This window comes from Rhinolophus ferrumequinum, chromosome 4 (assembly GCF_004115265.2).
Source record: "Rhinolophus ferrumequinum isolate MPI-CBG mRhiFer1 chromosome 4, mRhiFer1_v1.p, whole genome shotgun sequence".
Classification (NCBI taxonomy): Eukaryota; Metazoa; Chordata; class Mammalia; order Chiroptera; family Rhinolophidae; genus Rhinolophus; species Rhinolophus ferrumequinum.
In genome coordinates, this window is record NC_046287.1 from 42,169,588 (window position 1) to 42,182,398 (window position 12,811).

Below are 12,811 nucleotides of genomic sequence, written 5' to 3' on the forward strand. Positions count from 1 at the left end.
CTGATACTTTGTTGGGATGCCGGACAATGGTGCAACATGATTTGGCCATACTATAGGATAATGTCAGTGTTCTCAGTACATTTAACATAGGCTGGGCTAAGCTATGATATTCAGTAGGTTAGGTGTTTTAAATGCATTTTTGACTTACAGTATTTTCAGCTTATGATGAGTTTATTGAGACGTAACCCCAAGGAGCATCTGTATTTATATACCTGATATAGACTAAATTGATTGCTTTTTGTTTTTTACAGCTGACAAAGAAAGACGCTAGTCTGAAATCGTCTTGATGAGTTGAACTACAGTCTAATATTGGCTTGTGTACTGTGTCATTAAGAGCAGGTGTGAAAAACTTGAAGCGTTGAATGATCTGTCTATATTGATAAATTCACTGGACAGGTCACTTGATTTGCTATTCTAGACTTCTGATTGGAGAAGATACAGATGTATCTATAGTTCCATTTTAAAATGTCAACACACATTCAAACATTTTTGAGGCATTCTCTGTGATCCTTCTATGTAAACAGTTAAAAAATAGCCCTTTGTAGTTTGTAAATATACTTTCGTTCTCTCATTGCCCCCTCTTCCTTTTTTATTAAACAAGACATTTGTTCATTGGGAAAAGAAAATTTACAATATACACTTCTTCTTACATATCATGTTGTTACAAAATATGTCTATTTTCTAGCCCAAAAGAACATCAATATTCCAAATCAATCAAACTCATGAAATTTCACTGTATTTAAAAAATACACTGCCCTTATTATTTTAGGTTTAAAAAAAAGCAAGGTGCAGAATAGTATATATACTTTTTGTAACTATTTGGGTAAAAAGAAGTTAAAAAAGCAAAAAATATATATTTGTTTGTCTATACATATTTTTGGCAGGATACGAAAATAATATTGGTTTCCTATGGGAAAGGGAACTGGGTATCAAGAAAAACAGAGTTGGAAGATTTTTTTTTTCATCGCATATTCTTTTACTCTTTTGAACTTTAAAAATTCTTTTTCAATCATGTAAATGTATTACTTTTCAAAACAGTAGATGAAAAATATTCTTACCTTAAAAAGCGTTCATATAAATGGCCAGAAGCAACTGAAAAAATGTTCAGAATGTCTGTTTCCTTGTCTTTTTCTTTATGCAAACTTCTTGTGAAACTAGGAATAAAAAAATAGTGACTGACAATTTCTAAATATACATCTGCAAACTTTATATACCAAAATAAAATGCTAAATTTGATAAGCAATAAAACTAGGAATGCCTTTCAAAATGAAATTACACTGTAAACAAGCTCTTCTAACACTTAGGAATTATTAATATTAAAGCGTGACAATATAAATGTTATGGTTTAAGAAAATTTGTAACATAGAATGCAATTCTATTGTCTCTAGGTTAATGAGGTAATATCTTTGAATCTTTGTGAGTTACAAATGTTGTTTTGAGAAGAAAAATGAGTTATGGCATTGCCACAGCCATCTAATCTAATGGACTGTGACTTTAAACAGGCCGGTAACAAGGGAAGAAACAGAATGCCCAAGTGTGTAACTCTAGCACAGCAAGAGTTTTCCTATGTGGAAATAGGGCTGGGCCTTGAGTGCTGGTAACATGGCCTCCCAAGGATAAACGTTATAAAAGGTGCCTACAATGTAGAGCTCCTCTGGCCAGTTTTGTCTCCACTGCATGCAGGCCACAGAGATTCTGTATTTGGGGCACGCCTCCCCAAGGAACAAGGGAGCACTAGAGGGCTATGTCCACTCACTGATTTACATCACAGTAGCTTCCTGTGGGCCCAGTTGTCATTTTCATCACTTTTTGGACCAAAACCAGCCTTTTATGTGCCCCATCTCGTATACAAAAGTGACTGAATCTTTTATTTGGGGTATTCATAATGTATAATTTCTTCTTTTTCCTATTTAAAATTTTGATTTAATTAAAAATATCATTTTTTTATATTGCACAGATATTTAGAATGACTATAATGTGGAAAACAACAATTTACAATCATCATGGAATATATATTTTGCCAAAAGGAATTGTTATGATGGAAGCATTTTTCAAATCTTTTCTTATTGTAATCTCCCAAATAAAAAAAACACAAGTTGACTCAGTAGGAAAAAAATCACTCTTAGGATAACTTAGGATAAATAACTTAGGATAAAACTAAGATAAAATGTGAAAGCATTATAATATACACAATACTTCTGTATCTGGAGGAGTTACCATCTCTCAAAGTACAGCAAGTGGCTGTGCCTTAGTTTAACGCTTATATTTATTCATTCTTATCGCTACCTTCTGGTTTTAATGAAAGCTTATGGACAGATCCTCTTTAAAATGCTCAGATTCTGTTTTATTATCCCCTGACTATTCTTCAAATTATCTCAAAATGAGTGGATCTGAGCCCTTCTCTATCAGCAACTAGTTCAATGAACATGCGGGGACAGCAACATGATTCTTCTTATCAAACAAGGAGTCAACTATCAAAAAAACAGGCCTACACTGGGCAAAATGCAAAATGATTGGAGTGTTTCTGACTGATATAACAAAATCTGCTTACGCTGTTGTATCTATTTGACCCCAAATTTCTATTTCTTAGCCCTGATCAAAATGATCACTGGTTCTCCATCACAATCAAATTAAGTTCAAAGCTCTAAAATGGACTCTCAAAGTTCTGTACAATATGCTTGTACAGCACACAGCTTTTGTTTTTGTCTGCCTAACGGCCTTTACACTTCAATAACAATAACATGGTATTTTCATGGGGGAGGCATTCCTCCTCCAATTTCATTCCATGAAGTTTAAGTGGGACAGGCCTTCTCATTGGTTCTAGAGATAGGCGTATGACCCAAGCTTGGTCAGTCACAGTGAGCAGTGCAATTTGGGATATGTGGCTATAGCTGGACCAATGAGTCAGCCTTGCATCTTTTGCTGGTACTACTTAGAAAGAGGCAATCTCTTCCTACTGCAGATGGCACACTTCTCCTTGTAAAAATTTATCTGAAAATGAAGGAGGCACAGATGGAGTTTCCAGACCTGAAGGCCCAAAGCCAGCTCTACTCCTGCACTCCATAGATATGTGAGCCAATATATTCCTTTCCTGATCAATACAGGTTCCAATCTAACTTACAGATTCCTAATGATATTCAATGTCCCAGCTAACCTGGGCTATGTTCTGTTCCTCAAGGAACATACTCAATCTTTTTGACTTCATGTAACCAGGTACCTTCATTCCATCACCAACTTCTGAAATCCTATCCATCCCTTAGAATACATCTTAGCCACACACTTCTCCAGGGAGTCTTTTCTCAGGTTTCTCCTAACTGAATATAGCTTTTTTCTTCCTTGGTTTAAGCACTTTATTTTCAGTTGTCTTATAGCTCCAGTTTCCTATCTTGTATCTTAACATTTTTGTATCTCTTATCCCTCTTAGAGAAGAGGATCCATGCTTTACTTAAACATTTGCCATTTGCAGGGCTTCCACGTGCTAGACTCCAGATGGGTCCATAGTTATGTGTTAGAATAATCATTAGTAATTACCTTTTAATGGAATCCCACAGTCCTTTTTGTCCACCTTTGTCGTTAAGGCTATCTTTAATTTTGTCTGGCCTTTTCTGCACCTAGATAGTATGGTAAAGAAAAATGTTAGAATTTTGCATCTTTAAATATTATACTGAGGTTTAGAAAGTGAAATGTATTGGGCAAGGTGACCCTTGCAAATCTAAGACAGTTGCAGTAAATGAAGGCAGGCAATATCTTAGTACAACATTATAGACACAATGTGGTTCCCACCCCTTGTTTTCAGTTCTTTTGGTGGTTACCTTGTGCTTATTCTTGTATGTACTGATTTGTCAACTTTAGACATATCGACTAGTGTATGTGGATTCATAGGGTTTAGACATTATTCATTCTTTATGATGACAGATGAGTAGCTCACCTACATCACCCCTTCCTCTTTTTTCTGGAAGTTTTAGTAGTACCTTTATCATTAGTTCTACCAAGTATTTTTGTGACTTTAAATAATATTAAAATCTCTATTTTCTATTCCAACAACTTCAACAGTTCTTCTTGTATACCCTGTTTATAAGGATACGAATATCTCTACCTTTTCCCTCCACCACTCAACTTATATTAGCTAAACCTTTACTTTAGCATTGTAAATACAGGTAATATTTATACTTAGTTTGGTAAACATAATTATATCTTTTGCACTTTGCTATGTTTATTCTACAACTTGAAAATCAGCAAATGGCGCTTATTGTGACAATAAAAATACTATTCATTGAAGAGTCTGAAAGGTTACTACAATTGTATTTCGTCTGTACAGTTAAAATAACGTGACCATTGTGCCATTTAGAGATTCTTGCTAGTTCAAATGGATTCTGCTTTCTTACATTCCACCAGTAGGTAAGTATTTTTCCTAATATTTACTTTTTCTTGTGGTGAGACATATATCCTCTTTACCACATACCTAAATTTTCTAGTTTCTAATTCATGTTACTTAATTTTCTGAAATTCCTGTCTTCTTGAAGACATTTTTTCTTGAAGCTTAACAATTAACTGCCTGTTTATTTCTAGGACTTCTTTGCTTTAATTTTCAGATTAGTGTCACCATTTCTTGAAATACCTATTTTCCTCTTTCTTGGTCTTTATCTTCATTGTGTTGACAAATACCTTCAAGAAGGGGTGTGAAAAATAATTTTTCTGAATCTTCACATTTCAGAAAGTAACTTTATTTTGCCTTCATATTTGATTAAAAATTTGGCCAAAAAATCCTAGGTTCAAAATAATTTTCCACAAAACATTTAAAGCTTCGTTTTGCTGACTTGTAACATCCATTTTGAAAGTGAAATGTCTGATGCTAGTGTTAATATCATTCTGTTGCAGCGACCTGACTTTTCTTCGTTAGGATCTTATTTGGGCCATTTTTGACTCATCCTACTTTGTGGACCCTTTGACACGAACATTTGTATCTCTAACTGTGGTATGCTTTCCCTCCTCCATTTTCTTTGTTTCTTCTTTCTAGAATTTCTATTAGTGGGCTACTGAAGGTCATGGGCTAATCCTCTACGCTGCTTATTGTTTTTTAACCTCCCTTTTTTCTGTCTTTTTGTGTAATTCTGAGAGATGAGTGTTGAGGAGGTAAAACTGTTACCAAAAACAACTGAAGGACCTAGGTGGTTGGGCTGTAGAATGGTAGACCCTCAAAGATTTGATGGTCATAGCGAAAGAGATCTGCTCTATACTATGGATCAACAGGTCAAATTAGAACGAAGTCAGAACACAGAGTGCAAAAATTCAGCTCAAGAAAAACAAAATTTAATCAAACCAATTTTGAATGATCATAATTACTGAAAGATGGAATCACCCCCAAATGGTATTTCTCTTCTGTTTGCAGGTCTAGGATAAAACCAGCTGAGATGCTGGTCCTAAAGGGCTTGAGCTCAGTTAGTCCCTTAAGCAGCTGGTCTGGGTCTACTGGGGTTTGCCATCTGGAATGGCCAGAAGGAAATGTATTCAAGGAGAGAGTGTAAGTTCTTACTGAGAAAGAAAGTTAAGGTCATAGGAGAAACAGTATCAAAGATGAGTGTGAGCAACATGTATAACTGATCACTGGATAAAGACCAGAGGTGAATAGGAATAGGTTTTGATGTGGGATGCAAGGTAAGTTTGGTGATACAGTTAGGATCTAGGCAATATATGAGTAAGAGATTTTGTAGCCTACTGTCCCTGGATCTTAGAGATCCAAACCATATGGATATTTCCTATTAATTTCTACTCTACTTCATTGTAAATAGAGGACATAGTGTGTATGACTTCATTCTGAAATTTGTTGAAACTTGCTTTTCAACTAAATGGAAAGCTAATTTTTATCAATGTTTTCTGTGTTCCAAAGACTTCATTTTGGTGTTACTGGGTGTTATGTTCTATGTACATTTGTTAATTTAAGATTCATAATCACAATGTTCAAATCTGTATCTCTTTTGATTTTTTGGTCTGCTTGTTGTATTAAGTACTAAGAGATATGTGTTAATATCTCAATATGATGCAGAACTGTCAGTTTCTCTTTGTAATTCTATTTCTGCCTTATATATAAAATGACCTTTTTATTATTAGTTATGTTATTTATCTTAATGCCTAGTATCTATGATATTAGTATAACTATTCAAGCTTTGTTTAAGTTAGTATTGGCCTAGTATACTTTTGCCACAAATATATTTTATTTTCATCCTCACCCAGAAGCTGTATTCTTACGTATTTCGCATGCTTTCTGCAAACAACATATATTTAGGATTTTATAAAATGCAGTATGACAATCTTTGTCTTGTAACATTTAGTCCATTTATATTTAATGTTATTGAGATAAATTCTATATTTCATGCTTCTATGTCCTCTATGTTCTGCTTTATTTCTTCTCCATTTATTTCTTAGTCCATTTATATTGATTTGTTTTATTCTATTTTTCCTCTTACCATGACATTGTGCCTTGTTTCTACTCTTTTAGTGGTTATCTTAAGATATCAAAATAATCGTATTTGCCCTAAAGTCTACAAGTAATCATTACCCTTACCCTGGTCAATACAAGAACTTTATATGTTATTGCATACAACTCTAGTATAGCTTAATTATTATTATGTTTTTTAATTCTAAAGATTTAAAAAATCCTTATAAGACATTACTATTGTTTTATATATTTATTGTTCAGAAACTCATCCACATATGTATCATTATCTTTTCTCTTCATTTTTTTCCAAACTCAGATCTAGGACCATATTTTTTCCCTGCCTGAAGGACACCCTTTAGAATTTCTTTTAGTGTGAGTGTACTGGTGGCAAACTCAGTTTTTAACTTGTCTGAAAATGCCTTGTTTTATATTTCCTCTTGAAAGATACCTTTTCAGGGTGAATTATTCTAGGTTGGCACTCCTTTTTCCATTCAGTGCTTTTAAATATAATTCCAGTATCTTCTTGCTTTCATTGTTACTGCTGAGAATTCAACTGTCAAAGTATAGCTGTTTGAAAGTAATTTTTCTTTTTCCTTCTGGTTACTCTCAAGATCTCCCTGTCTGGTTTTATGCAGTTTTATCAATAAGAGTCTAGGTGTGGATTTCCTTTTAATTATCTTGCTTTGGAACCACTGGACTTCTTGAACATGCAAATTGGTGTCTTTCCTCAATTCATGAAAATTCTCAGCTATCATGGCTTCAAATATTACCTGTACCTCATTCTTTCTTTCTTATTCTTCTAGAACTCCATTTAAACTGATTTTATTTATTCAACACTCATAATGCAGTTTGCAAAGCTAAACTATCTTATCCTTGTGTAACAGACATAGAAAGTAGGTTCTATTATTAATCACATTTCATGGACGAGGAAAATGAGACAGAAAGAGGTTAAGCAATCTATCCAAGGTCACACAGCCAGTGAGTAATAGAGCCAGGTTTAAATGCAATACTGGTTTCTCAGATTTCTCACTCCATTCTCTACGGCTTTTATGCTCTCTGCTGTATTTTTCTCTTTTTAAATGTCTCTCTTGCATCTGGGATGCTTAATGCTCTCCTCAGGCACGTTACAGTCATCCAATGAATTCTAAGTTTTGGTTACTGTATGGCTCAGTTTTAGAAGTTCCACTTTAAAAGAAAAAAAGGATATGGGCGTTTTATAGTTTCCTGTTCCCTGGAATTGTTTTCAAGCTTGTCTTTTATTTCTTTAAACACTGTAAGCATAGTTGTTTCACAGTCTATGTCAATAATTCTAACATATGGAGGGTTTGTGTTTCTATTGTTGTCTCTACTAGTTTATATTGTGTATTTGATATAAGAGTAATCTTATTCCAGAGATATATGGATGTTTCTGCCAGACGCCTGTAAAAACTGATCATTCTGGAACTATTTTAGTACAAATTCAAGGCTCAGGGTTCCCTGGACTCCTTAGATGATACAAATTTGTGCTAAAAGACTGTGTGGGAAAATTTACTATGGTTCCTCCTTATCCTGAAGCTAGAGCCAGCTTATTGTAGAGAGGGTCTTCCAGAGTTTTTACTTTCGGTCCCTATCACCCTGAAACTTAAATCAAAATGACAGTTCAAGTGTACCAGGATGTGCAAATGTTCTCAGGGCAACAGCAGCTTTTTCAGGGCAAGAGATGCTTCTGTGCTTGCTTACTTCACTAAGGTTCTGATTTTCCCTTTAATTTTGGATTTGCATTTCCTTATTCTCCTTATGATTTCATTAATGTCAGCTCCTCATTGCTTTTAAAATTTTAAAAAATATTTTACCCAACACTAAATAATTTTAAGTAGGAGGGTTGGTCCAAAAGAACCAAACCTGGCATCATTAAAAACTCTTTTTTTTAAAGAACCACTTTTTCTTTGATCAGGGCTAGCTTTTCAACCTGTGTTCCTGATATCATCTCCAGAGTCCACTTTGTAACATTATCTGGCTATAGATACAGAAGATAGAGTAGACACATCCTAACTTAAAAGACAAAAAAAATTCCTTTTTTTCTTTTTTCAAGCTTTCTGCTTTCCCTCCATGAACTTAATCTTCCTTTTATTGCCAGAGCTCCAATATGACATTTCAGGTAGTAAAATTATAAAATCAGTTGTAAAATAAAAATTAATTAATTTAAAAAGTAATTCTAAATATTAAGAATAAAGACAACAAATAGCTTCTGCCTCACGTACTTGCACTTCTAGTATTTTGCTTTTGAAGCTGTTTAACACAACAATGACATCTCCAAGGTCTGGCTCAGAGTCAGTTCCTTCATGCCTAAAAGGAGAAAAATGCGTAAAGATCTATAATCAGGTCAAGAAAAGACAGACAATTATGCTGGCACACACAATAAATTCATTTTGCAGTAAGTGTAAGTATACAATTCCTTGTGTATATGTCATGTGTGCTATTTCTGTAGTCAATTAAGATATGCTATATAGTATACTATAATTTTCATAATTGTCCAATAAATTTTAACTTAAATTACAATTATACAAAAGTAACTCAGTAAATTTGGTACTGCCTCCTAGTCACTCAGAAATCTCAAATTATTGCTTACCTTTGCTGTTGTATAGCAAGATCATCACAAAAATAAAATCTTTCATCTCTGTGATATTTGCAATGACAATTAAAATATGAAACGTTTTCTACACTCTAAGTTGTTTATATATCATAATCAAAGGAATTCTACACTGTCCAACAACTTTTCAGTATCTACCAGCCATTTACAAATAGTAAAATTTGAAGTGTATTATTTAACTCCTATGACTAAAAATGTGTCTGTGATGTCCCTCTAATAACTTGAATGTTTCTATTTTATATTACATGTAGTACATTTCATTGTCTATTTTTCAAAACTGCATAATCAAATATGACAGTTTGCTTAGTAATTCTTTTTTTGATACTACTATGTACTGAAAAATGTTACTGTAAAAAACATTTACAGTAAAATTGAATTTTGTCAAAGATGGAAAGCAATCCGATATCAAATTAGTAGATACTTTAAATTCAATCAGATTTATTACTCTTGAACATTTTTCTAAAAGAAAAACCTGGGGATTCTAGCACTATGTTGACTAACACATGCCTTTGACTCCCTCTTACTCCCAATTCCCCAGCGGAGGTGGCGCAACCAAAGGAGAAGGCACAGCCCTGCCCAACAATTACCACTAGAAAATAGAGAGTGTTCCACCTTATGTAGCAGAAATGCCAAACCTCTTAAGAGCTTCTAGTCCCAAATATTGCTCCAGGGCATCAGCAACTTTTCGCCATGGACCCCACCACCCCTGAGACCAGGGTAGGGCCAGGAAGCACAACTTGGCGGCGAGACCCGTACAAGATTTAAAATAGGGGTGTCCAAACTTTTTTCAAGGTTTTTCACCAAGTAAAATACACAAACAGCCAGGCCACTCACTCGAGGTGAAGTACATATTGCCTCACCTGGTTTATTTAAGTAAACTAAATATATTTTTGGAATTTGCTGCAGGCCAATAAAAAATAGATCGCGCCGCAGTTTGGACACCCCTGGTCTAAAGCTACCTCCCTCAATGCAACCAAATGGCAGAGGTAGTGGTGATGAAGACTCCTGTACTGCTTCAGGCAGTATTTCAAGCTTTTCATAGATGTTTAATATGTACAACTTGTTTAATATGTACAACCATCATTTGAGTAGTGCAGTTTTTATTATAGATCCCAAAACCAGGGCAGTGTGGCTCTCACCACTGCACTATTAGACCATCATAAGCAATGCCAGACAACTGAAAATCACTGGGTATGTGAGCAGCTTAAATGAAGGGAACAAGCGACGCAGTCAGACTTCATTTATATGGAATCAATGCAGGAAAAGAGGAGAGCATTCAAATAATTTATATCATCACTGAATATAAATGAGAATATTGTATCTCAGTAAAGGCCAATTAACTTTAAAATGAAAGGATTCACTACATGTCAGGAAGCATTTAAAAATATACATTTACTTTCCCTGGAATTCTAAATAGAAGTATCATTTAAATTTTTGTAGAGGTAAAGATGAAAACTTGTTTCAAGTATTCCAAGGAAAATTAAAATGCTATTATCAATATTTATGAAAAGCAAAAAAAGTTTTAGGCCTTAGGATCAAGAGTATATCACTAATGTTTCTGGAAAACACATTTTGTAGAAATGTAGTGAATATTAGAATATGGCAGGCAACATCCGTTCCACCTTTTAGCATACACTGTATAAGTTAGAAAGCTAAAAACTTTTTTGTCGTTATTGTTCCTAGATTCTTTTGCTGCTACCGGTCTGGTTTAGATTCTACTAAAACAGACAGATTACATGTGCAAGTGATTTGGAATTTAGAAGTGAGGTGATGCTTGGCTAGTTTCTTTCGGCAAGCAAGTCATGGAGACAGAGAGGTTTTCTACATGAGCGTTTCAGTGCGCAATCTCTTAGCTTTCTGGGGACTGAGAGGCAGTTGATATGCTCCTCAGCAGCAGCTAGGTGCTTTCTCGCTTCTCTCATCATGGGAGAGGTAGCAGCTCTTTCTGATTGGTCAGCTCCGTGGCTGTGTTCTGTTATCCACTCCTGGAAGCCAGTCATCCTGGAAAGCTGGCTTCTCCAATCTTTCCTATTACAGTCAAGAATCCATTTCCCTGAGTTAAATCCCTCTCTGAGAGGTGTTGCCAGGCTGCGAGTCTCCACCTACACCCTCGCGGGGTATACTACCTTCTAATCTTAAACTCAGTAAGGTAAATGCTTTAAAAGGAAAGCATTTTGCAAGGCATTTTCTGAAGCTGGGAGACACAGAGAACTGTGTCTGGCTCATGTCTGGGAAAACCAAAGTGGACTATAGACTAGGATCTGATATTTGAGAACTGAGCTCTTATTGCTTTCTTACAGGAGAGTGCTGCTGCCTTTGAGACTGGCCTGAACTCCTCGAGTTTGCTGGGCAGGTGATGTGTGAGTATTGCCCATGGATCAGACATGGCCAGGCAGGAGAGAGACTGTTTTGTTATTACCATGATGTAGTCATGCATCCTGCCAATATGGCAACCTGGAGATACGAGGACACCTTAGCAAAAATAGGCTGTGGGTGTCACGTGCGATGCCTGAGCCTGGACAAGATGTTAGAGAAGCCGATAGGGATCAGGAAATCAAAGGAGAGTGGGGTGCAGCAACAGAGACCTTTTACGAGCCCACAGAAGTACGCCACAAACAGTGAGCTATAACCACTGCCAGGATCAGAGAGGGCACAGCTAGCTCTCAAAGGGACCGGTTCAAGGAACTGTGAAGAACAGAAATTGCCCGAAATCTCTCCTGCCTCCTGTATAAAACATAGGAGAAGCAGTTCAGTTTCAAAGGTACCAAACTAAAATTATGTACAAATACTAACTTGGCAGTCTGTTTCTCTGAAGATTTCAAGGGAAAGTCTATCATACAGAGGGTAAGAGGGGTGGGGGGTGGGAGATGAGGGCAAGGGGGATCAAATATATGGTGATGGAAGGAGAACTGACTCTGGGTGGTGAACACACAATGGGATTTATAGATGATGTAATACAAGAATTGTACACCTGAAATCTATGTAATTTTACTAACAATTGTCACCCCAATAAATTAAAAAAAAAAGTCTATCATAATAATTTAGCGTATTGAAAGCACATATATATGTGTCAAATATCTGATATTTTCTATAATTTAATTAGGAAAATCTGAGAAACACCTATCCAATTTTAATAGAACTTTGATGATTTTCTTTTCTAGAAGAGAATAATTTTGAGTATTTCTACATTCAAGGTAAGCAGCAGTCAACACTGGTGGGTAGATGGACAGACATAAAAAGTACACATGTGAGGATTATGCCTAATAAACAAAACATCCAATTTTAAACGATCAAATGATTTAGCCATGGTTTTAAAATCTGGACTTAGAAACTCATGTCAATTTACTGAAGTTTGGCTTAGCTTTTCAGCATATTTCAAGAATAGTTTTCCTAAATGTATTAGCAATTAGAATTAAATCATAAATTGGGATAAACAGAATTTCCATTTTTGTCATATTTTATACTGACCTGTTTTTCATTATTGATACTTTAATTTCAAAAAAATTTTACTACGAAGTAGCACCATTTATGCTTTTTCCATTCTTGGTTTAGTGACATATTAATCACATTTAGAGTTAAGTACATTATGACAGAGTTTATGGTTTTAATACAAACTTGAAATTATTTGTATTACTAAAAGGTGTCTAACTGTGAATGAGAAAAATTAGTTTGCCACTAATACTTTAGTGGTACTTATAACATCAGGGGCTATTTTCTCCCTAAACTATCCATTTATAGATTGTGTA

The 12,811-nt window shown here is 35.0% G+C and overlaps 1 protein-coding gene across 3 annotated transcripts in view; it reads right to left on the reverse strand.

The window, feature by feature from the left end:
- UGGT2 (UDP-glucose glycoprotein glucosyltransferase 2) overlaps positions 1–12,811 on the reverse strand; it is a 147,703-nt gene that overhangs the window by 20,619 nt on the left and 114,273 nt on the right. For all 3 annotated transcript variants that reach the window (XM_033103727.1, XM_033103726.1, XM_033103728.1), the window contains 3 exons: positions 8,677–8,761; positions 3,532–3,611; positions 1,059–1,154 (listed from right to left, as the gene is read on the reverse strand). In XM_033103727.1, the coding sequence (XP_032959618.1) occupies positions 1,059–1,154; positions 3,532–3,611; positions 8,677–8,761 (261 nt within the window). The remainder of the gene's footprint in view (positions 1–1,058; positions 1,155–3,531; positions 3,612–8,676; positions 8,762–12,811) is intronic.